The sequence below is a fragment of the Oncorhynchus gorbuscha genome, linkage group LG10 (assembly GCF_021184085.1).
Source record: "Oncorhynchus gorbuscha isolate QuinsamMale2020 ecotype Even-year linkage group LG10, OgorEven_v1.0, whole genome shotgun sequence".
NCBI classification, from domain to species: domain Eukaryota; kingdom Metazoa; phylum Chordata; class Actinopteri; order Salmoniformes; family Salmonidae; genus Oncorhynchus; species Oncorhynchus gorbuscha.
Window position 1 is genome coordinate 94,745,906 of NC_060182.1, and position 27,399 is coordinate 94,773,304.

The window sequence follows — 27,399 nt, forward strand, 5'->3', positions numbered from 1 at the left end:
CAAAACTAGGCTGTATCACATCCGGCCGTGGTTGGGAGTCCCATAGGTCATTGCACAATTGGCCCAGCGTTGCCCAGGTTTTACCGGGGTAGGCTGTCATTGTAAATAAGAATTTGTTCTTAACCGACTTGCCTAGTTAAATAAAATAAAAATTAAAGCAGCACACCTGGTAAGCTACTGGAGCCTCACTCTACCTGTGATTTCAGAGAAATGTTTGATAAGGTGCGAAAATGAAAAAAGATTTATTCCTCAGTGTGCACTGTTACATTTTTTTCTTTAAATTATTTTTAAGTCATCTTCTCAATCTGTGGGTTTCCATTAGATACGCTAAGTCAAAATGGCTATAATCGTAAAAATGTAGTTAAATAAAAATGAGCTTTTTGTTCCTATTTTAAGATTGTATAATTTAGGCAGGGTTTATGACTTTGTGACTGTGGTAACTAGTGATGTCCCTATCTGTACATAAGTAGCTGTTTTAGTTTCCAGAAAACATGTGATATTGTCAGGTGTTGTGTATTCGTGCACCCAAATTCAGGACGTGTCTGAAGCGTGGATGGCTTGACTGCAGTAATTTGAGAGACCCTACAATATGCACAAAATAAACTCGACAGAACCTTTTGTGAATAATAGGATAGTTATCTGTAAAATAAATACATAAATGAAATAAAATAAAAATCACTCATGGGGATAGTGCCAACACCCAAAGGTATCTCAACCACTGGTAATGGGGAGGGAAAGACAACACACAAAGAGAACACAGATGTTACGAAACAGTCTCTCTCTTTATTCTGCCGCACTGCAAATGGGAATTATTTCCATGGCATGCCACATCAATACAGGAACTGTTTAAGGATCGATAACACTTAGAATCTGCTCCAGGGAAAAGAGAGAGATAAGGGTACCAAAAGAAAATAAACAATTCTCTCTGTGATCCATGTAAATTCATTTTTTTTAATATTTTTTTTTATTTTTTTTTTTTGTAGACTTTACAAAGTGCTGTCCAGTAGCCAGGCAGATAACGAGCCGGCCCTGCTGTCTGAGAAAGAGAACGGGTCAGCTGGAGAACGTGGTACTGCCCTCAACCTCTTAGGTCAGGGAAAACCTAAATCATGTACGAAGAAAATACAGTCCGTGTCTGAAACAGGGGGGGGGGAATCAAGATTGTACCCCAATAAATGTTGACAGTCCCAATAACTTCAGATCATGTCAATCTAAGTCTTACAAGACAGAGTTGGCCAAGGTAAGAATCCACAACCACTATGCCCTTGCAAAAGAACTGGACACCAAAAGAGTGAACTTCAGATCCATATGAGGGAGAACCAACGTTAGATTTATTTATAAAAAAACTTAGAAATTACAAAAGAAAAATAAACACAATTCCAAGTACAATTTTTACCACATAATAAACGAGAGAAAAATAAAATAAAAAGGTCAACAACTGTCTTCTAAGAGAAAACCTTCGAGGAAAAAAAAAAAAAAAAAAAAGTTGTCTTCTGTCTTCTCTTAATTATTATTTCCTATTGTTTTAAGATGGACAGCCTCTCTCACACACACTCAAGCATACGGTCACACATCTCTCTCACACACACACTCTCTCTCTCTCTCTCTCTTCCCTCAAACACACACTGGTGCCCTGGGGCGAATGGCCAACCAACATGCAGGTGGTTCTGACTGAGGTTTTAGGCCATTTGATCAGTCGTTGAAGCCCCTCATTTACTTCCTGTAGTTCTTTAGATCAAGCCCCTCCTCTTCTTGTAGTCCTCCAGGTTGAGAGACCTACGTGGAGCACCGTCCTTCACTGCCAGGGTGTTGGCGCTCACTGACAGAGACTTGGCTTCTGAAACACACCAGAGGAACAACATTAGTCTGACACATCTGTTGTTACAGGTGTAGGTTCCCCTAGACGCTGACCTTGAGTGAGTTTAGCATTTCCCTCACAAGTGGTTAAGGTTAGGACTTGGTGAGGGGAAGCTGATCCATTAGCTGGTCATAGCCGGCTTTTGGCCAATAGGCTATGTAATTCCTTTTAAGAAGAAGGTAAAGTAACAGCAATTGCAGCAGTGATAATATATATATATATATATATATATATATATATATATATATATATATATATATATATGGACTCATGACATGTTATAACTTGGAAGCATACTGTGATAAATTAAAAAACATTTAATGTGTCCTTTATTTATACAAAGGGGGTATAATGTGTATTTGCAGTAACATGGAGTGTATGTATTTTACTCAAGGCATCTTTAAAACCTACAGGCTTTGTATTTCATCCTAGGGACTGTTGAACCGTGTTCTGTACAGTAGAAACATGCTGTGGACCCTTTACGAAGAAATCTCAAATTCATCTCAATGGACATAACTGTGCTGAATTCTCAGAATCAACCGGGTTGGTTCCGTGACACCCTGCCTTATCAGCCCCGCCCTCAGTGAGTATCCCAAAAAATTACAGGACTTGTTAACCAGACCGGTAGATAAAGTTTATTTGCGGTGTGGCCATGCCAGTTTGAACAAAAATTATCCTGCGGAACCCCCGATCTGTACCTAGGGGGTTGGAAACCCCCGATCTGTACCTAGGGGGTTGGAAACCCCCGATCTGTACCTAGGGGGTTGGAAACCCCCGATCTGTACCTAGGGGGTTGGAAACCCCCGATCTGTACCTAGGGGGTACCCTGATCTGTACCCAGGGGAAACATACATGTGTCATGTGTAACGGTATTGTTAGTGCACATTGAACTACCCTCCTGGAGGCATGGATCGAACCCACCACTTTGTTACGTAGACATTTGAAACTGTCCGTCTCACCTGCGTTGGGAACCTGTAGGTCAATCTTGACGTCAAAGTCGTGAACTTTAAAGAGGTCCTCTGACAGGTCGCTGGTGTTCTTTGTCGGGTCGATGACTTTGAGAGCAGCCTGTCCTGCTCCCCTGCCCATCTCAAACTCCAAGTCCATCTCTTTGCCTGACCCTTCTCCGTACTTCTCATTGAGGTGTTGGAGGATAGCTGCATGGACTGAAGGGTCTCTGGCCTGCCAAAACACAAACCGTCAATACTGCAGACAGGCAAGTACTGCAGACAGGCAAGTTATTCAGAATTTTAATACGTGTAAAAAAACGCTTAAAGTTGCTCGTGGATACTTTATCATCTCAGCATTCAAACCCTCACCCTGGCTCTGGGACTGACTTTGTAGCCCTTACTGCTGAGGTTGGCTACCCCCCACCTCACCTTTTAAATGTATAACAATATAAATTGAGCTTGGCTGATGCTTTAAGCTCACGAGTGGCGCAGCGGTCTAAGGCACTGCATCTCAGTGCTAGAGGCGTCACTACAGGCCCTGGTTCGATTCCAGGCTGTATCACAACCGGCCCATAGGGCTACACACAATTGGCCCAGAGTCGTCCGGGTTTGGCCGTCAATGTAAGTAAGAATTTGTTCTTAACAGACTTCCCTAATTACATTCTTAAAAATTAAAAGCTTTGGGCGGAACACAAGTTAATAATAGGCCAATGTGATTTATAGGATTTAAAAAATAAACTTAAAAATCTGGATATTTTCTACCTGCAAGCTGCAATGTTTTTATTTTTAACTTTAAATTCTCTGGCAACTGCCAAATTCTCTAAAATGACGTTGGTTGAGCGGCTTATGGTTGAGAAATGAACATTCAATTCTCTGGCAACAGCTCTGGTGGACATTCCTGCAGTCAGCAAGCCAATTGCACGCTACCTCAAAATTTGAGACATCTGTGTGATTGAGTTGTGTGACAGAACTGCACATTTTAGGGAGTGTCCTTTTGTCCACAGCACAAGGTGCAACTGTGTGATGATCATGCTGTTGAGATTGCCTGGGATGACAACAAGCTCAGTCCGATGATGCTGTGACACACCGCCCCAGACCATGACGGACCCTCCACCTCCAAATCAATCCCACTCCAGAGAACAGGCCTCGGTGTAACGCTCATTCCTTTGACGATAAACGCGAATCCGACCATCACCCCTGTTGAGACTAGTCAGTGAAGAGCACTTTTTGCCAGTCCTGTCTGATCCAGCGACAGTGGGATTGTGCCCATAGGCGACGTTGTTGCCGGTGAGGACCTGCCTTACAACAGGCCTACAAGCCCTAAGTCCAGCCTCTTTCAGCCTATTGCGGAAAGTCTGAGCACTGATGGAGGGATTGTGCTTTCCTGGTGTAACCCGGACAGTTGTTGTTGCCATCCTGTACCTGTCCTACAGGTGTGGTGTTTGGATGTACCGATCCTATGCAGGTGTTGTTAGACATGGTCTGGCACTGGGAGGACAATCAGCTGTCCATCCTGTCTCCGTGTAGCGCCGTCTTAGGCGTCTCACAGTACGGACATTGCAATTTATTGCCCTGGCCACATCTGCAGCCCTCATGCCTCCTTGAAGCATTCCTCAGGCCCGTTCACGCAGATGAGCAGGGACCCTGGGCATCTTTATTTTGTTTATGGTTCATTGAACATGGAAAACAGTGTTTAAACCCTTTGCAATGAAGATCTGTGAAGACATTTGGATTTTTACGAATTATCTTCGAAAAGACAGGGTCCTGAAAAAGGGACGTTTCTTTTTTTGTTGCTGAATTTAGAACCCATTGCCCTTCATGGTTGTGATGTCTGGGGTCCGCTCACCAACCAAGAATTCACAAAAAGGGACAAACAGGAAGTAGAGACTCTGCACGCAGAATTCTTCAAAAATATCCTCTGCGTACAACGTAAAACACCAAATAATGCATGCAGCACAAAACTAGGCCGATACCTGCCGATTATCAAAATCCAGAAAAGAGACACTAAATTCTACAACCACCTAAAAGGAAGCGATTCCCAAACGTTGCATTAACAAAGCCATCACCTACAGAGAGATGAACCTGGAGAAGAGTCCCCTAAGCAAGCTGGTCCTGGGGCTCTGTTCACAAACACAAATACACCCCACAGAGCCCCAGGACAACAGCACAATTAGACCCAACCAAATAATGAGCAAACAAAAAGATAATTACTCGACACAATAGAAAGAATTTAAAAAACAGAGCAAACTAGAATGCTATTTGACCCTAAACAGAGAGTACACAGTGGCAGAATACCTGACCACTGTGACTGACCCTAAACAGAGAGGACACAGTGGCAGAATACCTGACCACTGTGACTGACCCTAAACAGAGAGTACACAGTGGCAGAATACCTGACCACTGTGACTGACCCTAAACAGAGAGGACACAGTGGCAGAATACCTGACCACTGTGACTGACCCTAAACAGAGAGTGGCAGAATACCTGACCACTGTGACTGACCCTAAACAGAGAGTACACAGTGGCAGAATACCTGACCACTGTGACTGACCCTAAACAGAGAGTACACAGTGGCAGAATACCTGACCACTGTGACTGACCCTAAACAGAGAGTACACAGTGGCAGAATACCTGACCACTGTGACTGACCCTACAAAGAGAGTACACAGTGGCAGAATACCTGACCACTGTGACTGACCAAAACTTAAGGAAAGCTTTGACTATGTACAGACAGTGAGCATAGCCTTGCTATTGAGAAAGGCCCGCCATAGCCTGTCTTCTCTTGAGAGCCATGTCTGCCTATGTGCACACTGCCCACAAAATGAGGTGGAAACTGAGCTGCACTTCCTAACCTCCTGCCCAATGTATGACCATATTAGAGAGACATATTTCCCTCAGATTACACAGACCCACAAAGAATTTGAAAACAAATCAAATGTTGATAAACTCCCATATCTACTGGGTGAAATTCCACAGTGTGACATCACAGCAGCAAGATTTGTGACCTGTTGCCACAAGAAAAGGGCAACCAGTGAAGAACAAACACCATTGTAAATACAACCCATATTTATGTTTATTTATTTTCCCTTTTGTACTTTAACTATTTGCCCATCGTTACCAAACGGTACAGAGACAATTATATAACATTTGAAAATGTCTCTATTCTTTTGTAACTTTTGTGAGTGTAATGTTTACTGTTCATTTCACTCTTGTTCGTTATCTATTTCACTTGCTTTGGCAAGTAATATATGCAGTAATATATAATATATAATATAATATAGTATGAGGTTTGTATTACTGGTTGGTATTACTATGAACTACTGAATTATCGCATTGCCTAGCAGCACTGTACTATACTACTGCATACATTAACCTGTTTCCCATGCCAATAAAGCCCTTTGAGTTGAATTGAGAGAGAGACAGAGAGACTTACGTTAGACACCATGGTAGAGAGAGACAGAGAGACTTACGTTAGACACCATGGTAGAGACAGACTTACGATAGACACCATGGTAGAGACAGACAGAGAGACTTACGTTAGACACCATGGTAGAGAGAGACAGAGAGACTTACGTTAGACACCATGGTAGAGAGAGACAGAGAGACTTACGTTAGACACCATGGTAGAGACAGACAGAGAGACTTACGTTAGACACCATGGTAGAGAGAGACAGAGAGACTTATGTTAGACACCATGGTAGAGAGACAGAGAGACTTACGTTAGACACCATGGTAGAGAGAGAGAGAGACTTACGTTAGACACCATGGTAGAGACAGACTTACGTTAGACACCATGGTAGAGAGAGACAGAGAGACTTACGTTAGACACCATGGTAGAGAGAGACAGAGAGACTTATGTTAGACACCATGGTAGAGAGAGACAGAGAGACTTATGGTAGAGACAGTTAGACACCATGGTAGAGAGAGTTAGACACCATGGTAGAGAGACAGAGAGACTTACGTTAGACACCATGGTAGAGAGAGACAGAGAGACTTATGTTAGACACCATGGTAGAGAGAGACAGAGAGACTTACGTTAGACACCATGGTAGAGACAGACAGAGAGACTTACGTTAGACACCATGGTAGAGAGAGACAGAGAGACTTATGTTAGACACCATGGTAGAGAGAGACAGAGAGACTTACGTTAGACACCATGGTAGAGAGAGACAGAGAGACTTACGTTAGACACCATGGTAGAGACAGACAGACTTACGTTAGACACCATGGTAGAGACAGACAGACTTACGTTAGACACCATGGTAGAGACAGACAGACTTACGTTAGACACCATGGTAGAGACAGACAGACTTACGTTAGACACCATGGTAGAGACAGACAGACTTACGTTAGACACCATGGTAGAGACAGACAGACTTACGTTAGACACCATGGTTGGTTTGCACTGTCGTCTAGTAAACGGGTCCATCTGCATCTTGGCATTCTGTCCTTCAGCCTGACAGAAATAGTATTAAAAAAAATATATATATATATATATAAAATAAATCACTTTTTTTTTAAACGAGAAATTTAAAAAAATTGATAGGCTACAGTAGTTCAGATGTAATGACAAGGAAGAGAACTGCAAGTTCAGTGAATCACACTCATTTGAATTTCCTGCTGCGTAACAGTGCTTGTAACGCCAGGGTAGTGGGTTCGATCCCCGGGACCACCCATACGTAGAATGTATGCACACATGACTGTAAGTCGCTTTGGATAAAAGCGTCTGCTAAATGGCATATTTTTGATCAAATTAAGACACTACAGCTGTAGTACGGATACTTACCACTAGGGCTTTCTCAGACTCCACGATGTTCCAGCTCCGATTCCTCTGGTTGATGTAGCTGGAGAAAACAGATGGACAGGCAGACAGGGTTATATAAACAGAGAGATAGACCGAGAGATGCAAAAAGAGATATAGAGAGGGGGAGAGAAAGAGAAAGAGAGAGGGAGAGAGAGAAAGAGAGAGAGAGAGAGAGAGAAAGAGAAAGAGAGAGGGAGAGAGAGAAAGAGATATAGAGAGAGAGAGAGAGAGAGAGAGAAAGAGAGAGAGAGGGAGAGAGAGAGAAAGAGAGAGAGAGAGAGAAAGAGAGAGGGAGAGAGAGAAAGAGAGAGGGAGAGAGAGAAAGAGAGAAAGAGACAGCAACAGTTGGTAGGGCAGATATGGGCAACTTTGATCTGAACTCATCAATGCGGGGGGGGGCTGCAGAGGTTTGTTGGTCTACGTACCCACATCCCTACCCACACACTAGCCTTTTGGGGGCCCAAAGCTCAATTTTGAATATCCTGCAATCATACACATTTTGTCATGGGATGGAGAGAATATTTTAAAATGTTATAATTAATTTAATTTCATGCAATTCTACACATTTTGCCATGGGTGGAGAGAAATGGTTTTCCATATGTTATCTGAGTGAGAGTGACTACATTTAAAAAAAAAAATGGGGGCCCACGGTCGGTCATTTGACAATATATCTAAGTTTAGATAGCTGGCCCGCTCGACTATCTAAAAAATGTTTGCTGACACGGGCTACTTGAGTGCCTGTCAGTGACTGGCAACAGTTACTGACACCCCACCCCCCAAAAAAACTACATCTGTATTTTTTTCTGTCTTTTGAAATTGATTCTAAGGACGCCAGGGTTGTGGGTTTGTTCCCACGGTGCACCTATTCGGGGAAAAGGTACACAAATGTAATGCACTCACTACTGCCAGTCGCTCTGGGTAAGAGTCTGTTAAATGACTCACTACTGTAAGTCTCTCTGGATCAGAGAGTCAGTCAATGCTAAATGACTCACCACTCACCACTGTAAGTCTCTCTGGATCAGAGAGTCAGCTAAATGACTCACTACTGTAAGTCTCTCTGGATAAGAGTCTGTTAAATGACTCACTACTGTCAGTCTCTCTGGATAAGAGAGTCGGCCAAATGACTCACTACTGTAAGTCTCTCTGGATAAGAGTCGGCTAAATGACTCACTACTGTCAGTCTCTCTGGATAAGAGTCGGCTAAATGACTCACTACTGTCAGTCTCTCTGGATAAGAGTCGGCTAAATGACTCACTACTGTCAGTCTCTCTGGATAAGAGTCTGTTAAATGACTCACTACTGTCAGTCTCTCTGGATAAGAGTCTGTTAAATGACTCACTACTGTCAGTCTCTCTGGATAAGAGTCTGTTAAATGACTCACTACTGTCAGTCTCTCTGGATAAGAGTCTGTTAAATGACTCACTACTGTCAGTCTCTCTGGATAAGAGTCTGCTAAATGACTCACTACTGTCAGTCTCTCTGGATAAGAGTCTGTTAAATGACTCACTACTGTCAGTCTCTCTGGATAAGAGTCTGTTAAATGACTCACTACTGTCAGTCTCTCTGGATAAGAGTCTGTTAAATGACTCACTACTGTCAGTCTCTCTGGATAAGAGTCTGTTAAATGACTCACTACTGTCAGTCTCTCTGGATAAGAGAGTCTGCTAAATGACTCACTACTGTCAGTCTCTCTGGATAAGAGAGTCTGTTAAATGACTCACTACTGTAAGTCTCTCTGGATAAGAGCGTCACCTATATAGTACAGAACAGAATTTTACTGATCAGCAAACTATGCATCAGGTAAAGAACAACGTTATAACACCAACTTGGGGGGGGAGACGGGGGGGAAGACAGGCGAAGACGGAAGACGGCGAAGACGGAAGGGAAGACGGAAGGGGAAGACAGGCGAAGGGGAAGACAGGCGAAGGGGAAGACAGGCGAAGGGGAAGACAGGCGAAGGGGAAGACAGGCGAAGGGGAAGACAGGCGAAGGGGGAAGACAGGCGATGGTCTCACCTGATGGCAGAGATGTTTTTGGTCCTCTGTCTGTCCAGATGCTCGGCCCTCTCCTCCAACTCATTCAGCTGGTCCTGGATCTCTTTGGCTCGGTCTCCTTCTCCACTCTCCTCTGCCATTGCCTGGAGGTGAGAACACACATAACATGTGTATATACCAGTGGGGGCTCCTCAGAGGAGGAAGGGGAGGACCACACACACAATAAATAGCAGTACACACAGCAGTGCACACAGCCGTACGCACAGCAGTGCACAGCCGTACGCACAGCAGTGCACAGCCGTACGCACAGCAGTGCACAGCCGTACGCACAGCAGTGCACAGCCGTACGCACAGCAGTGCACAGCCGTACGCACAGCAGTGCACAGCCGTACGCACAGCAGTGCACAGCCGTACGCACAGCAGTGCACAGTCGTACGCACAGTCGTACGCACAGCAGTGCACAGTCGTACGCACAGCAGTGCACAGTCGTACACACAGCAGTGCACAGTCGTACACACAGCAGTGCACAGTCGTACACACAGCAGTGCACAGTCGTACACACAGCAGTGCACAGTCGTACACACAGCAGTGCACAGTCGTACACACAGCAGTGCACAGTCGTACACACAGCAGTGCACAGTCGTACACACAGCAGTGCACAGTCATACACACAGCAGTGCACAGTCGTACACACAGTAGTGCACAGTCAGTACACACAGCAGTGCACAGTCAGTACACACAGCAGTACACACAGCCGTACACACAGCAGTACACACAGCAGTACACACAGCAGTACACACAGCAGTACACACAGCAGTACACACAGCAGTACACACAGCAGTACACACAACTATAAAAAGTACACAGTAGTACCCACAGCAGTACACAGTAGTACACACAACTATAAAAAGTACACAGTAGTACACAGCTAATGAAAAACAAACTTCCTGGGTTAAGAAACGTGTGTTAATCTACCTTATCTTTGAGTAGTGATGTTTTCTTCATGGCGTAGTTGGAAGGCGCCTTTCGGAACCTGTCTTTCTCTTTTACAATCTGTGAATAGACAAATCAACAACTAAATCACATCTGGGTTGAAATTCAACATTATACACTAAGGGTTGGGCAGTCTCCAGATCGTTATTCCATCATGTAGTTTCCGTACCATACCGGGGCATATAGTATTACCGGATTACCCAAAAAAATAACATTTGTAAATAAAATGATTTTTTTTTACCCACAAAACAATTTAGGCAGCGTGGATCTCGGTCCAGGAGGGGACAGAACGTCTCTGCTGTAACCAACGAGTTTGATCATAGCTGGAGCCCTGAGCTGGATAGAATATTCTTTGATACATCTTAGACTTCTAAGTGAGGATTTCTAAGTGTGGTGAGGTGAGGGCCCTGGCAGAGAGGAGGTGAGGGCCCTGGCAGAGAAGAGGTGAGGGAGAGGAGGTGAGGGCCCTGGCAGAGAGGAGGTGAGGGCCCTGGCAGAGAGGAGGTGAGGGCCCTGGCAGAGAGGAGGTGAGGGCCCTAGCAGAGAGGTGGTGAGGGCCCTGGCAGAGAGGAGGTGAGGGCCCTGGCAGAGAGGAGGTGAGGCCCCTGGCAGAGAGGAGGTGAGGCCCCTGGCAGAGAGGAGGTGAGGCCCCTGGCAGAGAGGAGGTGAGGCCCCTGGCAGAGAGGAGGTGAGGCCCCTGGCAGAGAGGAGGTGAGGCCCCTGGCAGAGAGGAGGTGAGGCCCCTGGCAGAGAGGAGGTGAGGCCCCTGGCAGAGAGGAGGTGAGGCCCCTGGCAGAGAGGAGGTGAGGCCCTGGCAGAGAGGTGCCAGGACAATAACCTCTCCCTCAACGTCAACAAAACGAAGGAGCTGATCGTGGACTTCGGGAGACAGCAGAGGGAGCACCTCCCTAACCACACCGATGGGATCGCACTAGAGAAGGTGAAACGTTTTAAGTTCCTCGGCATAAACATCACGGACCATCTGAAATGGTTCACCCACACAGACAGTGTGGTGTTGCGCCTCTTCAACCTCGGGAGGCTGAAGAAATCTGGCTTGTCACCTAAGACCCTCACAAACACAAACCCTCACCATAGCATCTCCCACCTGTAGCACACTCTCCAGCAGGTATATCTCTCTAGGCACCCCCAAAACCAATTCTTTCTTTGGCCGCCTCTCCTTCCAGGTCTCTGCTGCCAATGACTGGAACGAACTACAAAAATCTCTGAAACTGGAAACACTAATCTCCCTCACTAGCTTTAAGCACCAACTGTCAGAGCAGCTCACAGATTACTGCACCTGTACATAGCCCACCTATAATTTAGCCCAAACAACTACCTCTTTCCCAACTGTATTTATTTTATTTATTTTGCTCCTTTGCACCCCATTATTTTTATTTCTACTTTGCACATTCTTCCATTGCAAATCTACCATTCCAGTGTTTTACTTGCTATATTGTATTTACTTTGCCACCATGGCATTTTTTGCCTTTACCTCCCTTCTCACCTCATTTGCTCACATTGTATATAGACTTGTTTCTACCGTATTATTGACTGTATGTTTGTTTTACTCCATGTGTAACTCTGTGTCGTTGTATCTGTCGAACTGCTTTGCTTTATCTTGGCCAGGTCGCAGTTGTAAATGAGAACTTGTTCTCAACTTGCCTACCTGGTTAAATAAAGGTGAAATAAAATAAATAAACACTTTTACAGATGCTCAATTGAGAGCGCCCTGTCAGGCTGTATCACCGCCTGGGCCCTTTGATAATGGAACACGATCCCTTGAGATAATGGAACAAAATACGGCACTGCTCCGCCCGCAACTGCAGGGCTCTCCAGAGGGTAGTGGGGTCTGCACAACGCATCACCGGGGGCAAACTACCTGCCCTCCAGGACACCTACACCACCCGATGTCACAGGAAGGCCATAAAGATCAAAGGACATCAACCACCCGAGCCACTTCCTGTTCAGACCGCTATCACCCAGAAGACGAGGTCAGCCCAAAATACATAGACATGGAACACGGGGTCCCTTTGATAATGAAACACGGGGTCCCTTTGATAATGGAACACGGGGTCCCTTTGATAATGGAACACGGGGTCCCTTTGATAATGGAACACGGGGTCCCTTTGATAATGGAACACGGGGTCCCTTTGATAATGGAACACGGGGTCCCTTTCCCTTTGATAATGGAACACGGGGTCCCTTTGAACACGGGTCCCTTTGATAATGGAACACGGGGTCCCTTTGAATGGAACACGGGGTCCCTTTGATAATGGAACACGGGGTCCCTTTGATAATGGAACACGGGGTCCCTTTGATAATGGAACACGGGAACACGTCCCTTTTGATAATGGAACACGGGTCCCTTTGATAATGGAACACGGGGTCCCTTTGACGGGGTCCCTTTGATAATGGAACACGGGGTCCCTTTGATAATGGAACACGGGGTCCCTTTGATAATGGAACACGGGGTCCCTTTGATCCCCCTTTGATAATGGAACACGGGGTCCCTTTGATAATGGAACACGGGGTCCCTTTGATAATGGAACACGGGGTCCCTTTGATAATGGAACAACGGGGTCCCTTTGATAATGGAACACCCTTTGGGGGGTCCCTTTGATAATGGAACTTTGATAATGGAACACGGGTCCCTTTGATAATGGAACACGGGGTCCCTTTGATAATGGAACACGGGGTCCCTTTGATAATGGAACACCCTTTGATAATGGAACACGGGGTCCCTTTGATAATGGAACACGGGGTCCCTTTGATAATGGAACACGGGGTCCCTTTGATAATGGAACACGGGGTCCCTTTGATAATGGAACACGGGGTCCCTTTGATAATGGAACACGGGGTCCCCCTTTGATAATGGAACACGGGGTCCCTTTGATAATGGAACACGGGGTCCCTTTGATAATGGAACACCCTTTGATAATGGAACACGGGGTCCCTTTGATAATGGAACACGGGGTCCCTCCCTTTGATAATGGAACACGGGGTCCCTTTGATAATGGAACACGGGGTCCCTTTGATAATGGAACACGGGGTCCCCCTTTGATAATGGAACACGGGGTCCCTTTGATAATGGAACACGGGGTCCCTTTGATAATGGAACACGGGGTCCCTTTGATAATGGAACACGGGGTCCCTTTGATAATGGAACACGGGGTCCCTTTGATAATGGAACACGGGGTCCCTTTGATAATGGAACACGGGGTCCCTTTGATAATGGAACACGGGGTCCCTTTGATAATGGAACACCCTTTGATAATGGAACACGGGGTCCCTTTGATAATGGAACACGGGGTCCCTTTGATAATGGAACACGGGGTCCCTTTGATAATGGAACACGGGGTCCACGGGTCCCTTTGATAATGGAACACGGGGTCCCTTTGATAATGGAACACGGAACACGGGGTCCCTTTGATAATGGAACACGGGGTCCCTTTGATAATGAAACACGGGTCCCTTTGATAATGGAACACGGGGTCCCTTTGATAATGGAACACGGGGTCCCTTTGATAATGGAACACGGGGTCCCTTTGATAATGGAACACGGGGTCCCTTTGATAATGGAACACGGGGTCCCTTTGATAATGGAACACGGGGTCCCTTTGATAATGGAACACGGGGTCCCTTTGATAATGGAACACGGGGTCCCTTTGATAATGGAACACGGGGTCCCTTTGATAATGGAACACGGGGTCCCTTTGATAATGGAACACGGGGTCCCTTTGATCCCTTTGATAATGGAACACGGGGATCCCTTTGATAATGGAACACGGGGTCCCTTTGATAATGGAACACGGGGTCCCTTTGATAATGGAACACGGGGGGTCCCTTTGATAATGGAACACGGGGATCCCACGGGTCCCTTTGATAATGGAACCCCCTTTGATAATGGAACACGGGGTCCCCCTTTGATAATGGAACACCCTTTGGGAACACGGGGTCCCTTTGATCCCCCTTTGATAATGGAACACGGGGTCCCACGGGGTTGATAATGGAACACGGGTCCCTTTGATAATGGAACACGGGGTCCCTTTGATAATGGAACACGGGGTCCCTTTGATCCTTTTGATAATGGAACACGGGTCCCTTTGATAATGGAACACGGGGTCCCTTTGATAATGGAACACGGGGTCCCTTTGATAATGGAACACGGGGTCCCTTTGATAATGGAACACGGGGTCCCTTTGATAATGGAACACGGGGTCCCTTTGATAATGGAACACGGGGTCCCTTTGATAATGGAACACGGGGTCCCTTTGATAATGGAACACGGGGTCCCTTTGATAATGGAACACGGGGTCCCCCTTTGATAATGGAACACGGGGTCCCTTTGATAATGGAACACGGGGTCCCTTTGATAATGGAACACGGGGTCCCTTTGATAATGGAACACGGGGTCCCTTTGATAATGGAACACGGGGTCCCTTTGATAATGGAACACGGGGTCCCTTTGATAATGGAACACGGGGTCCCTTTGATAATGGAACACGGGGTCCCTTTGATAATGGAACACGGGGTCCCTTTGATAATGGAACACGGGGTCCCTTTGATAATGGAACACGGGGTCCCTTTGATAATGGAACACGGGGTCCCTTTGATAATGGAACACGGGGTCCCTTTGATAATGGAACACGGGGTCCCTTTGATAATGGAACACGGGGTCCCTTTGATAATGGAACACGGGGTCCCTTTGATAATGGAACACGGGGTCCCTTTGATAATGGAACACGGGGTCCCTTTGATAATGGAACACGGGGTCCCTTTGATAATGGAACACACACGGGGTCCCTTTGATAATGGAACACGGGGTCCCTTTGATAATGGTCCCTTTGATAATGGAACACGGGGTCCCTTTGATAATGGAACACGGGGTCCCTTTGATAATGGAACACGGGGTCCCTTTGATAATGGAACACTTTCATAATGTTTCCATATTTTGCTTTACTCATCTCTATATACTGGATTCTATTCTACTGTATTTTAGCCAAAGCCACTCTGACATTGCTCGATCTAATATTCATATATTTCTTCATTCCATTCTTTTACTTTAGATGTGTGTGTATTGTTGTGAATTTCTAGACACTACTGCACTGTTGGAGCTTGGAACACAAGTGCTGAAGTACATCAAAGTGTGTCTGTCCTCGGTTGCAACACTCGCTACAGAGTTCCAAACTGCCTCTGGAAGCAACGTCAGCACAATAACTGTTTCGTCGGTACTTTCATGAAATGGGTTTCCATGTTCAAGCAGCCGAGAACACAAGCCTAAGATCACCATGCGCAATGCCAAGCGTCGGCTGGAGTGGTGTAAAGCTCACCGTCATTGGACTCTGGAGCAGTGGAAACGTGTCCTCTGGAGTGATGAACCACACTTCAAATTCTGGCAGTCTGATGGACAAATCTGGGTTTGGCCAGGAGAACGCTACCTGCCCCAATGCACAGTGCCAACTGTAAAGTTTGGTGGAGGAGTAATAATGGTCTGGGGCTGTTTTTAATGGTTGAGGCCCCTTAGGTCCACTGAAGGGAAATCTTAACGCTACAGCATATAATGACATTCTAAACAATTCTGTGCTTCCAACTTTGTGGCAACAGTTTGGGGAAGGCCCTTTTCTGTTTCAACATGACAATGTCCCCGTTTTCAAAAGCGAGGTCCACACAGAAATGGTTTGTGGACATCGGTGTGGAAGAACTTGACTGGCCTGCACAGAGCCCTGACCTCAACCCTATCGAACAACTTTGGGATGAATTTGCCTCATCGCCCCAACATCAGTGCCCGACCTCACTAATGCCTGTGGCTGAATGGAGGCAAGCCCCCCCATCTAGTGGAAAGCCTTCCCACAAGAATAGAGGCTGTGATAGCAGTAAAGGGGGGGCCCAACTCTATATTAATGCCCATGATTTTTGGAATGAGATGGACGAGCAGGTGTCCACATACTTTTGATCATGTCATACTACTTACGTCCTCGATGTCTTTGTCGTTGAATTTGTAGTTACAAGCCTCTTTGATGGCCTGTTCCTTCTTATTGATCTCATCTAGAGTGGGAACCTGCATACTGGCTATGATCATCTGTAGACAGAGAGGAGACATATCAAACACCTTCAATACTCCACTAGACACTGCTCTACGACAGGCTGACGTAATCCTGACATAACATGGCATAACCCATGAGGCTAACTAGCCACCTAACTAGCCACCTAACTAGCCACCTAACTAGCCATCCAGCCACCTAACTAGCCATCCAGCCACCTAACCAGCCACCTAACCAGCCACCTAACCAGGCACCTAACCAGGCACCTAACCAGGCACCTAACCAGGCACCTAACCAGGCACCTAACCAGGCACCAAAGCAGCCACATATCCAGCCATCCAACTAGCCATCTAATTAGGCATAACCAGCCACCTAACCAGCCATCTAATTAGGCATAACCAGCCACCTAACCAGCCACCTAACCAGCCATCTAACCAGCCATCTAATTAGGCATCAAACCAGCCATCTAATTAGGCATCAAACCAGCCATCTAACCAGCCATCTAACCAGCCATCTAACCAGCCATCTAACCAGCCATCTAACCAGCCATCTAACCAGCCATCTAACCAGCCATCTAATCAGCCATCTAATCAGGCATCTAATTAGGCATCTAACCAGCCACCTAACCAGCCACCTAACCAGCCATCTAACCAGCCATCTAACTAGGCACCGAACCAGCCATCTAACCAGCCATCTAACCAGCCATCTAACCAGCCATCTAACCAGCCATCTAACCAGCCACCTAACCAGCCACCTAACCAGGCATCTAACCAGCCATCTAACCAGCCATCTAACCAGCCATCTAACCAGGCACCTAATTAGGCATCTAACCAGCCATCTAACCAGCCACCTAATTAGGCATCTAACCAGCCACCTAACCAGCCATCTAACTATCCAACTTAGATCCACAACATTCACTCTCGTTATTCAAATGGTCTGTCGTTTGAAGTCTTGCCATCTACCAGGTGATGAAGTTAAAGCAACTATGGCTCATCCAATCAGCACGCTACCACTGCCACTTCCTCAAGTCAACATCCAATAAGCATGCTCCTCCAGTCAACTCACCGCCTCTTTCCACTTCATGAACTCGTTTTCTGTGAACTCCTGATTAGACACAAACTCCAGTCTGAAGACTCGGGTGTCACCACCATGGCTAGAGGAGAAATATGGGACAGAGCACAGAGAAACATTTAGTCGGCACAGAGAAACAGAGAGAGGAGGAGAGAAACAGACAGAGGAGGAGAGAAACAGACAGAGGAGGAGAGAAACAGACAGAGGAGGAGAGAAACAGACAGAGGAGGAGAGAAACAGACAGAGGAGGAGAGAAGCGGGCAGAGGAGGAGAGAAGCGGGCAGAGGAGGAGAGAAGCGGGCAGAGGAGGAGAGAAGCGGGCAGAGGAGGAGAGAAGCGGGCAGAGGAGGAGAGAAGCGGGCAGAGGAGGAGAGAAACGGACAGAGGAGGAGAGAAGCGGACAGAGGAGGAGAGAAGCGGACAGAGGAGGAGAGAAGCGGGCAGAGGAGGAGAGAAGCGGGCAGAGGAGGAGAGAAACGGACAGAGAGAAGAGGAGAGAAGCGGGCAGAGGAGGAGAGAAACAGACAGAGAGAAGAGGAGAGAAACAGACAGAGAGAAGAGGAGAGAAACAGACAGAGAGAAGAGGAGAGAAACAGACAGAGAGAAGAGGAGAGAAACAGACAGAGAGAAGAGAAACAGACAGAGAGAAGAGAAACAGACAGAGAGAAGAGAAACAGACAGAGAGAAGAGGAGAGAAACAGACAGGAGAGGAGAGAAACAGACAGGAGAGGAGAGAAACAGACAGGAGAGGAGAGAAACAGACAGGAGAGGAGAGAAACAGACAGGAGAGGAGAGAAACAGACAGGAGAGGAGAGAAACAGACAGGAGAGGAGAGAAACAGACAGGAGAGGAGAGAAACAGACAGGAGAGGAGAGAAACAGAAGAAGAGGAGAGAAACAGAGCGAAGAGGAGAGAAACAGAGCGAAGAGGAGAGAAACAGAGCGAAGAGGAGAGAAACAGAGCGAAGAGGAGAGAAACAGAGCGAAGAGGAGAGAAACAGAGCGAAGAGGAGAGAAACAGAGAGAAGAGGAGAGAAACAGAGCGAAGAGGAGAGAAACAGAGAGAAGAGGAGAGAAACAGAGCGAAGAGGAGAGAAACAGAGCGAAGAGGAGAGAAACAGAGAGAAGAGGAGAGAAACAGAGAGAAGAGGAGAGAAACAGAGAGAAGAGGAGAGAAACAGAGAGAAGAGGAGAGAAACAGAGAGAAGAGGAGAGAAACAGAGAGAAGAGGAGAGAAACAGACAGAGGAGGAGAGAAACAGAGAGAAGAGGAGAGAAACAGAGAGAAGAAGAGAGAAACAGACAGAGGAGGAGAGAAACAGAGTAGTAGCAGGTAAGAGCTGAGTAGTTTTACCGTAACTGTAGTCCTTTGTTGGTCCGGGTCGTTCCCAACTGGTACACTTTAGCAGTCTCTACCACGTCAACTATTTCAGCCACCTTGTCACAGGGAAGTACAAGAAATACTCATTATTGAACATAGCTAACTGAAACATGTACAAAATGTTTGGCCAAGGAACAATCTCCAAAGTTAAATAGGAAGACTGATTCAGGCTGGTTTCCCTCAGACAGAGTAAACCCGAGTCACTTTCAATGGAGATTCACCATTGAACTTTATAAAAATAAATCTTAATCTGGGTCCAGGAAACTGCCCCAATTAAACCGCATGTGGTTACCCTGTAAACTGGTTTGCTACTACTGTTCCCGATGCCAATCCGTACGAAGCAGCCGCTGACCGTCTTCTGGAAGAACGGCATGTGACACCAGCGTTCCAGTTTGTGGCGGGACAGACGGACGCGGTTCAGTTCGTCTGGTAGCGACACGGGTTGAGACTTTGGTGGCGTCTCCTCTTTCCTGGAACGCCACAAGACAGGAAACGGAGGTCATGCAGAGAGGTGTTCAATTGTTGGTTAATTTTTTTTTAACTAAAAAAAAAAAAAAAGTGTTTTCTTAACTCAAGAAAAACAACTTACAAGACCGAATGGAACCAACTGTCATATAGAGCTATGATCAAAACGTTACCTGACACTGAACAACTATCTACAGCTGACACACACAGTAGTACTATCAATTAAACCATTATCTGTCCATCTACAGCTGAGACACAGTAGTACTATCAATTAAACCATTATCTGTCTATCTACAGCTGAGACACACAGTAGTACTATCAATTAAACCATTATTCGTCCATCTACAGCTGAGACACACAGTAGTACTATCAATTAAACCATTATTCGTCCATCTACAGCTGACATACACAGTACTATCAATTAAACCATTATCTGTCTATCAATTCAACCATTATCTGTCAATCTACAGCTGACACACACAGTAGTACTATCAATTAAACCATTATCTGTCAATCTACAGCTGAGACACACAGTAGTACTATCAATAACCATTATCTGTCTATCTATCAATTAAAATTCAACATTATCTGTCAATCTACAGCTGAGACACACAGTAGTAATATCAATTAAACCATTATCTGTCTATCAATTCAACCATTATCTGTCAATCTACAGCTGAGACACACAGTAGTACTATCAATTAAACCATTATCTGTCTATCTACAGCTGAGACACACAGTAGTACTATCAATTCAACCATTATCTGTCTATCTACAGCTGAGACACACAGTAGTACTATCAATTCAACCATTATCTGTCTATCTACAGCTGAGACACACAGTAGTACTATCAATTCAACCATTATCTGTCTATCTACAGCTGAGACACACAGTAGTACTATCAATTCAACCATTATCTGCCTATCTACAGCTGAGACACACAGTAGTACTATCAATTAAACCATTATCTGCCTATCTACAGCTGAGACACACAGTAATACTATCAATTAAACCATTATCTGCCTATCTACAGCTGAGACACAGTAGTACTACCAATTAAACCCTAATGTCTATCATTATCTGCAGAGGATAGATAGAAAGATACTCACTCTTCGTCTTCGGAATAAGATGAAGAGTGTGAACTGCGATCGCTCTTTACGGATGATTTGTCGTCGTCCTCCTCCTCTTCCTCCTCCTCATCGTCCGAGTAAACCTCGCTGGTTTTCAGGGGCAGCCGTTTCGCCAGGAGCTCCGCTGTCCAAATCCATTGGTGTTTTGTTGTCATTTAGCAGACTTTATTTAAAGTACATTTCACAAACACGTATTCTGTTCTCCCAACAGAGATCAAAGGTCTGTAACGTTTCTTATTGGAAAAATACAGATAAAGCCTCCCTGTTTCACTTCCTCCCGTTGACCCAGTGCATAAATGCTAACTATTGACTACATGTAATCGCTTGACGACAATGAAAATGCGAGGACAAACACTACACAGCCAAACAGACCTGTCCTCGTTTTCTTCTTCTCTCTCTCCGCTTTCAGTTCCTCCATGGCCTGAGACTTTTTATCCAGCTTCTCATCCCGTTTAGTCCTCCTCTCCTTGTTGTGGGACATAACCTTACAGGAGAACGCAGGCACAGCGTACCGGTTAAAGACTACGGAAAACACAAAATGGCGCGTTGTTTTTTTTTCTTCATAAGACGAGGTTTGGGATCAGAGGATGAACTCACCACTTGCTGGTCCTGATGAGTTCTGTCTTCATGATGGCCGCTGGACGATCTCTCCCTCTTCTTCTTCTGTTCTTCCTCGTGGTTCTTTTTCTTCTCCTCTTTCTCCTTCTTCTTCGCTGTTTTCAGCTTCTTTTTAATTTCAAATCTGTACAGAAAGATTGACCGGGTCAGGCGAACGGTGTGAGGAGTGACATAATAATAATTCCAGGATATTCATTTCAATCACCTAAAAACAGTTGAACAAAATCAACTGGTCTACTGATCAAGTATAACAGCCACAGGGATGTAAAACTCTATATCTTGGGTGTGCTATTCATTAACTTTTCTTGGAGATTCTTTATATGAACAAAATAACTAGAATAATGTTCACAAGCCAACAAGTCTCTACTCTGATGGCTCCAGACAGACAGTAACAACTCTCCTGCTGAACACACCCCCTAGCTCTGTACTCTGATGGCTCCAGACAGTAACAACTCTCCTGCTGAACACACCCCTAGCTCTGTACTCTGATGGCTCCAGACAGTAACAACTCTCCTGCTGAACACACCCCCTGCTCTGTACTCTGATGGCTCCAGACAGTAACAACTCTCCTGGTGAACACACCCCCAGCTCTGTACTCTGATGGCTCCAGACAGTAACAACTCTCCTGGTGAACACACCCCCCAGCTCTGTACTCTGATGGCTCCAGACAGTAACAACTCTCCTGCTGAACACACCCCCCAGCTCTGTACTCTGATGGCTCCAGACAGTAACAACTCTCCTGCTGAACACACCCCCCAGCTCTGTACTCTGATGGCTCCAGACAGTAACAACTCTCCTGCTGAACACACCCCCCAGCTCTGTACTCTGATGGCTCCAGACAGACAGTAACAACTCTCCTGCTGAACACACCCCCTAGCTCTGTACTCTGATGGCTCCAGACAGTAACAACTCTCCTGGTGAACACACCCCCCAGCTCTGTACTCTGATGGCTCCAGACAGACAGTAACAACTCTCCTGCTGAACACACCCCCTAGCTCTGTACTCTGATGGCTCCAGACAGACAGTAACAACTCTCCTGCTGAACACACCCCCCGGCTCTGTACTCTGATGGCTCCAGACAGTAACAACTCTCCTGGTGAACACACCCCCTAGCTCTGTACTCTGATGGCTCCAGACAGTAACAACTCTCCTGGTGAACACACCCCCTAGCTCTGTACTCTGATGGCTCCAGACAGTAACAACTCTCCTGCTGAACACACCCCCAGCTCTGTACTCTGATGGCTCCAGACAGACAGTAACAACTCTCCTGCTGAACACACCCCCTAGCTCTGTACATGGCTCCAGACAGTAACAACTCTCCTGCTGAACACACCCCCTAGCTCTGTACTCTGATGGCTCCAGACAGACAGTAACAACTCTCCTGCTGAACACACCCCCAGCTCTGTACTCTGATGGCTCCAGACAGTAACAACTCTCCTGAACACACCCCCTGCTCTGCTCCAGGCTCCAGACAGTAACAACTCTCCTGGTGAACACACCCCCTAGCTCTGTACTCTGATGGCTCCAGACAGTAACAACTCTCCTGCTGAACACACCCCTAGCTCTGTACTCTGATGGCTCCAGACAGACAGTAACAACTCTCCTGCTGAACACACCCCTAGCTCTGTACTCTGATGGCTCCAGACAGTAACAACTCTCCTGCTGAACACACCCCCTAGCTCTGTACTCTGATGGCTCCAGACAGACAGTAACAACTCTCCTGCTGAACACACCCCCCAGCTCTGTACTCTGATGGCTCCAGACAGTAACAACTCTCCTGCTGAACACACCCCCTAGCTCTGTACTCTGATGGCTCCAGACAGTAACAACTCTCCTGGTGAACACACCCCCTAGCTCTGTACTCTGATGGCTCCAGACAGTAACAACTCTCCTGCTGAACACACCCCCTAGCTCTGTACTCTGATGGCTCCAGACAGACAGTAACAACTCTCCTGCTGAACACACCCCCCAGCTCTGTACTCTGATGGCTCCAGACAGTAACAACTCTCCTGCTGATCCTATTCTTACCTCCTCTTGAGCACCTCTCTCTTCTCTATCCTGTTGAAGAGCTCCTGCTCCCTCTCCTTCTCGGTCATCTGCTCCAGCCGAGCCCTGTCCTCCTCGTCTCCCATCAGGTCCTCTCCGTAGCCGTCCCTGAAGACATCGTCCTCCGACGAGGAGTCTGAGCTGGAGGCAGAGCTGTTGCTCTCGGAGTCAGACACCTCCCCTGGTGGAGGAGAACATTATATGGCGTTAGCATTGTTGTGGAGAGAGACGGCATAAAGGAGATCGTCTTTTAGACTGCATCTATATGACGATACAGAGCCGTCTCCACCACGATACGGGGCCACCTCAACCACCACGATACAGAGCCGTCTCCACGACGATACAGGGCCGTCTCTACGGCCACGCCGATACAGAGCCATCTCTATAGCAACATATTTTCTCTGTGTTAAGGCACATTTCGATACAAGAGTCAAAACAATCGTTGGTCACATTAACCAAAAGCAGCAATTAACCCCACTCTCGTGGGGTCTGTCTCAATTTGTCTTTATATGATTCCTTGCATCCTATGTTCTCACCTCCTCCTCAACCATATTGTAGGAGAAGATGGAAGATCTCTCCCCTCGGATCATCCTCTCCAATATGTTTTGAGAAGGAGCCAAGGACAGAGGATTCCAGAATGAGCCCGGACCTTCAGAGAACTTCCTGTTGTTAGTGGAACCACTGACAGCCACTCTCTTGGGTTACTTCCTGAAGTGTGGACTCTCCACACACCATGGACGTTAAAAAAAATGTGATTGTTGTAAGCGTGTTTATTTATTTATTAACCTTTATTTAACCAGGCAAGTCCGTTACGAACAAATTCTTATTTACAATGACGGCCTAGGAACAGTGGGTTAAGTGCCTTGTTCTGGGGCAAAACAACAGATTTTTACCTTGTCGTCAGCTCGGGGATTCGAACTAGCAACCTTTTGGCCCAACGCTCTAACCACTAGGCTACCCTGCCGCCCTGCTGGAGGGAGTTTCCACTATTAAATCCACGAGAGGGCGTATGCAAGTTCACACGTCGTAAGAAAGGGTGTAGAATCGGGCTGCAAAAAAATAACATGTAAACGTACCCTCCTCGGGGGCGGAGCTGTCAGCTGAACTGTCTCCCCCAGAACTCCCGGACGACGCAGCTTTATGTGCCTTCTTCTTCGCTGCCTCTTTCTTCTTCTCGGTTGCCGACGGTTTCCCTGGCTTGACCTTCTTCTTGACTTTAGGACCACCGGCGGTCCACTACGTGAAAACAACACACACACAAAAACAAACAGAAAACAGAACATTATCATGTGAAGCATCAAAAGCACGGTATGACAGTGTGTTAACAAATACAGTGTCTCTTTCATGCCACTACCGTAAGGGCTGATGTCCTGTACACAGATTAAGCCTAGTCTGGGATTAAGAAGTTATTTCAAAGGTGACCCTACATTGGGCATGCTTCTTAGTCCGGGAAAACAGCCCTAAGAAGATAAAACAATATGGAGAGAGGACGTTACTGTGACATACTTCATCATCACTGTCTGATGTCTCGGAGTCTGATGAGGCTGCAGGCTTGCTGACTGGCTGGTCATCCTGCTGGTCGTCCTGCTGGTCATCGGAGTCCACCCTCTTCCTCTTGGTGGCCAGAGACAGGAGCTCCTGGGGGCCACAGAGAGAGAGAGAGACAAAACAAAGGTGAGTTTAAAGCACACGTGAGTGAATTTACAGTGACGGGGGAAACAGAGGTCAAAGTTGAGGAGCACATATTATGTTACGATATAGATATTATTCGATATTCTGAATACCAAAAAAAAAGGTACAATGGTGGAGGAACTGACATCTTGTAACAACATAGATCAATAGTTAATATGAATAGATTTTTACAGGATGAATGCTGCATGGTTTGCTCTGGGGACAGCGGATGTGTAAAAGTAACATTTCCGTTGACTGACAATCACCTTTACACCATATTTACAGTGGTTTCAGCATGTTAGAAATCATTAAGGTACTGTAGTAGTCAGTGATTCATAGTTTGTCACTCACTTCTATTGTTGTCGTCTTTCATTTTATAGTTGTGCAGCTTAACTATTTCAATATGGTGCTGTGCAAATAACTAAACACTGACTAATACATCTCTCTGTTTGTTTAATAGTAGCTATGTTTGTTGATGTTAACCAACAGGCCCGAAATGTTAACTACCAACAGCAGCATTATGATACTAATTAGCTGCTAACTAACTGGTATTAACGATTTAAAACATCAAGCTAGGAAAGATAACTAACTAGTTAGCAACTTCACTACGGCAAGTTTACGTGATGTTAAATCTACGACTGGCATGTTTTTAATAGCACAACATGGTGTGTAAAGCAAGGAACATGTTATCTTTGAACACATTCCTCCGAAGCTAACTTTAGCTTATGGTCAAGCTAACTAGCTAACTGTTTTGATCAACACCAATATATATATATAACTTTAGCAGCGCCCAGTACGTCTTGCATGATATAGAAATGTTATAAATCCGCAGGTCCGTGTATATATTTAATGAGTAAATGATTTAAAAATTCGTTTAGATGAATGTTTCCACGTGATATTATACTGGGATTGATATAACGCCTGTAAAAAACTTCAGGCCTTTTACGGCGCGGTGTTTTCCTCCAAACTCAAGACACAGCATGCTAACGTGCTAACGTGCTAACATGCTAACGTGCTAACATGCTAACGTGCTAACATGCTAACGTGCTAACATGCTAACGTGCTAACATGCTAACATGCTAACCCTCTCACACTGTTCTTTATCTAGTTGTCAAAACACATCACTACACGCTATAAGTAGCAGGAAAACAAATTAACAATCCAAGACAAGGTGCAAAAAAAAACTCACCTGATCTAAATTATCATCGCTGGCGCTGTCTTCAGAGTCGGAGTCGATAACGACTCGACCTTTCCGTTTCTTTACATTCACCATGATTTGAGCTTAGTGGAGGAGCTCGGCTACCTCTGTGTGTCGTTGAGGACGACAGAAACGGCGGGTAGCTAAGTAGTTTTAGCACCGACAGACCCTGAACTGGTTCCTGAGACACACACACACACACATACAAAGGCGCTACAGTACCACTGAGCATGCGCAACAATAAACAAACAAACAAATAAACAAAAAACCAAGTGGAACTGAAAATAGCAGCCGGTGTGTTTTCAGGGACGACGTTAAAATCTACACGGACCACGAAACCTTGGATATGGGAACTAGATGTTATTTATTTAATGATTATACATGTACAAGTCTGTTAGAGCTCACTGATCACTGCACCTGTGCTTAGCTCATCTGTAAATAGTCCATCCAACTACCTCATCCCCATATTGTATTTATGCATTTATTTATCTTGCTCCTTTGCACACCAGTATCTCTACTTGCACATTCATCTTCTGCACATCTACCATTCCAGTGTTTAATTGCTATATTGTAATTACTTCACCACCATGGCCTATTTATTGCCTTAACTCCCTTAACTTACCTAATTTCCACTCACTGTATATAGACTTTTTGTTTTCTTTTGTTGTACTGTATTATTGACTGTATGTTTTGTTTATTCCATGTGTAACTCTGTGTTGTTGTATGTGTCGAATTGCTTTGGTTTATCTTGGCCAGGTCACAGTTGCAAATGAGAACTTGTTCTCAACTAGCCTACCTAGTTAAATGAAGGTGAAAAAAATATATATACAAATGTTATCAAATGTATTATACGCCGTGGGTGATGAACACAATGCTATCTACCAAAGGCCAGTTTTAAATCAATTCAAGAGAAAGATACAAATAGATTTTTTTTTTAGCTGGTTTAGCTAAAGTCATCATTCACCGTGTAACGTTGGTCATTGAGTAACGTTAAGTAACTACATTGAGATTTCCTGCTATGTACTGTCAGTGTCAAAACTAGTTTATTTATTGATAGTGTACATTCTGTGATTCACTTCATCAAATAGCTTGTCGTTGTGGCTATGGATCAGAATGCCCTGCTATTATTATTATTATTATTGGCTTAGCCCAATAATGGACTAAAAGGAGTCTAACGTTAC

At 45.6% G+C, this 27,399-nt stretch overlaps 1 protein-coding gene across 1 annotated transcript; it reads right to left on the minus strand.

The window, feature by feature from the left end:
* Positions 1-1,297: 1,297 nt before the first annotated feature.
* Positions 1,298-26,434, minus strand: LOC124046775 (RNA polymerase-associated protein RTF1 homolog). Its single transcript, XM_046367523.1, has 17 exons — positions 26,210-26,434; positions 24,856-24,987; positions 24,426-24,585; positions 23,332-23,530; positions 21,283-21,427; positions 21,058-21,169; positions 20,665-20,809; positions 19,383-19,560; positions 19,064-19,146; positions 17,706-17,793; positions 16,571-16,678; positions 10,582-10,659; positions 9,628-9,749; positions 7,595-7,652; positions 7,190-7,264; positions 2,818-3,040; positions 1,298-1,837 (listed from the first exon to the last, which is right to left on the minus strand). Exons 1-17 carry the CDS (start codon positions 26,291-26,293, stop codon positions 1,731-1,733), a joined length of 2,097 nt encoding a protein of 698 aa, XP_046223479.1. The 5' UTR covers positions 26,294-26,434; the 3' UTR covers positions 1,298-1,730.
* Between the last annotated feature and the right edge of the window lie 965 nt (positions 26,435-27,399).

What these genes read in the sequence shown, in the direction of transcription:
- LOC124046775 (XM_046367523.1), bottom strand. Translation starts at nt 26,293, where the DNA reads ATGGTGAATGTAAAGAAACGGAAAGGTCGAGTCGTTATCGACTCCGAC. An exon ending in CATCAGACAGTGATGATGAA is followed by an intron (nt 24,586 to 24,855) that starts GTATGTCACAGT and finishes GTTTTCACGTAG; the next exon opens with TGGACCGCCGGTGGTCCTAA. An exon ending in CAGCTCCGCCCCCGAGGAGG is followed by an intron (nt 23,531 to 24,425) that starts GTACGTTTACAT and finishes CTCCTCCACCAG; the next exon opens with GGGAGGTGTCTGACTCCGAG.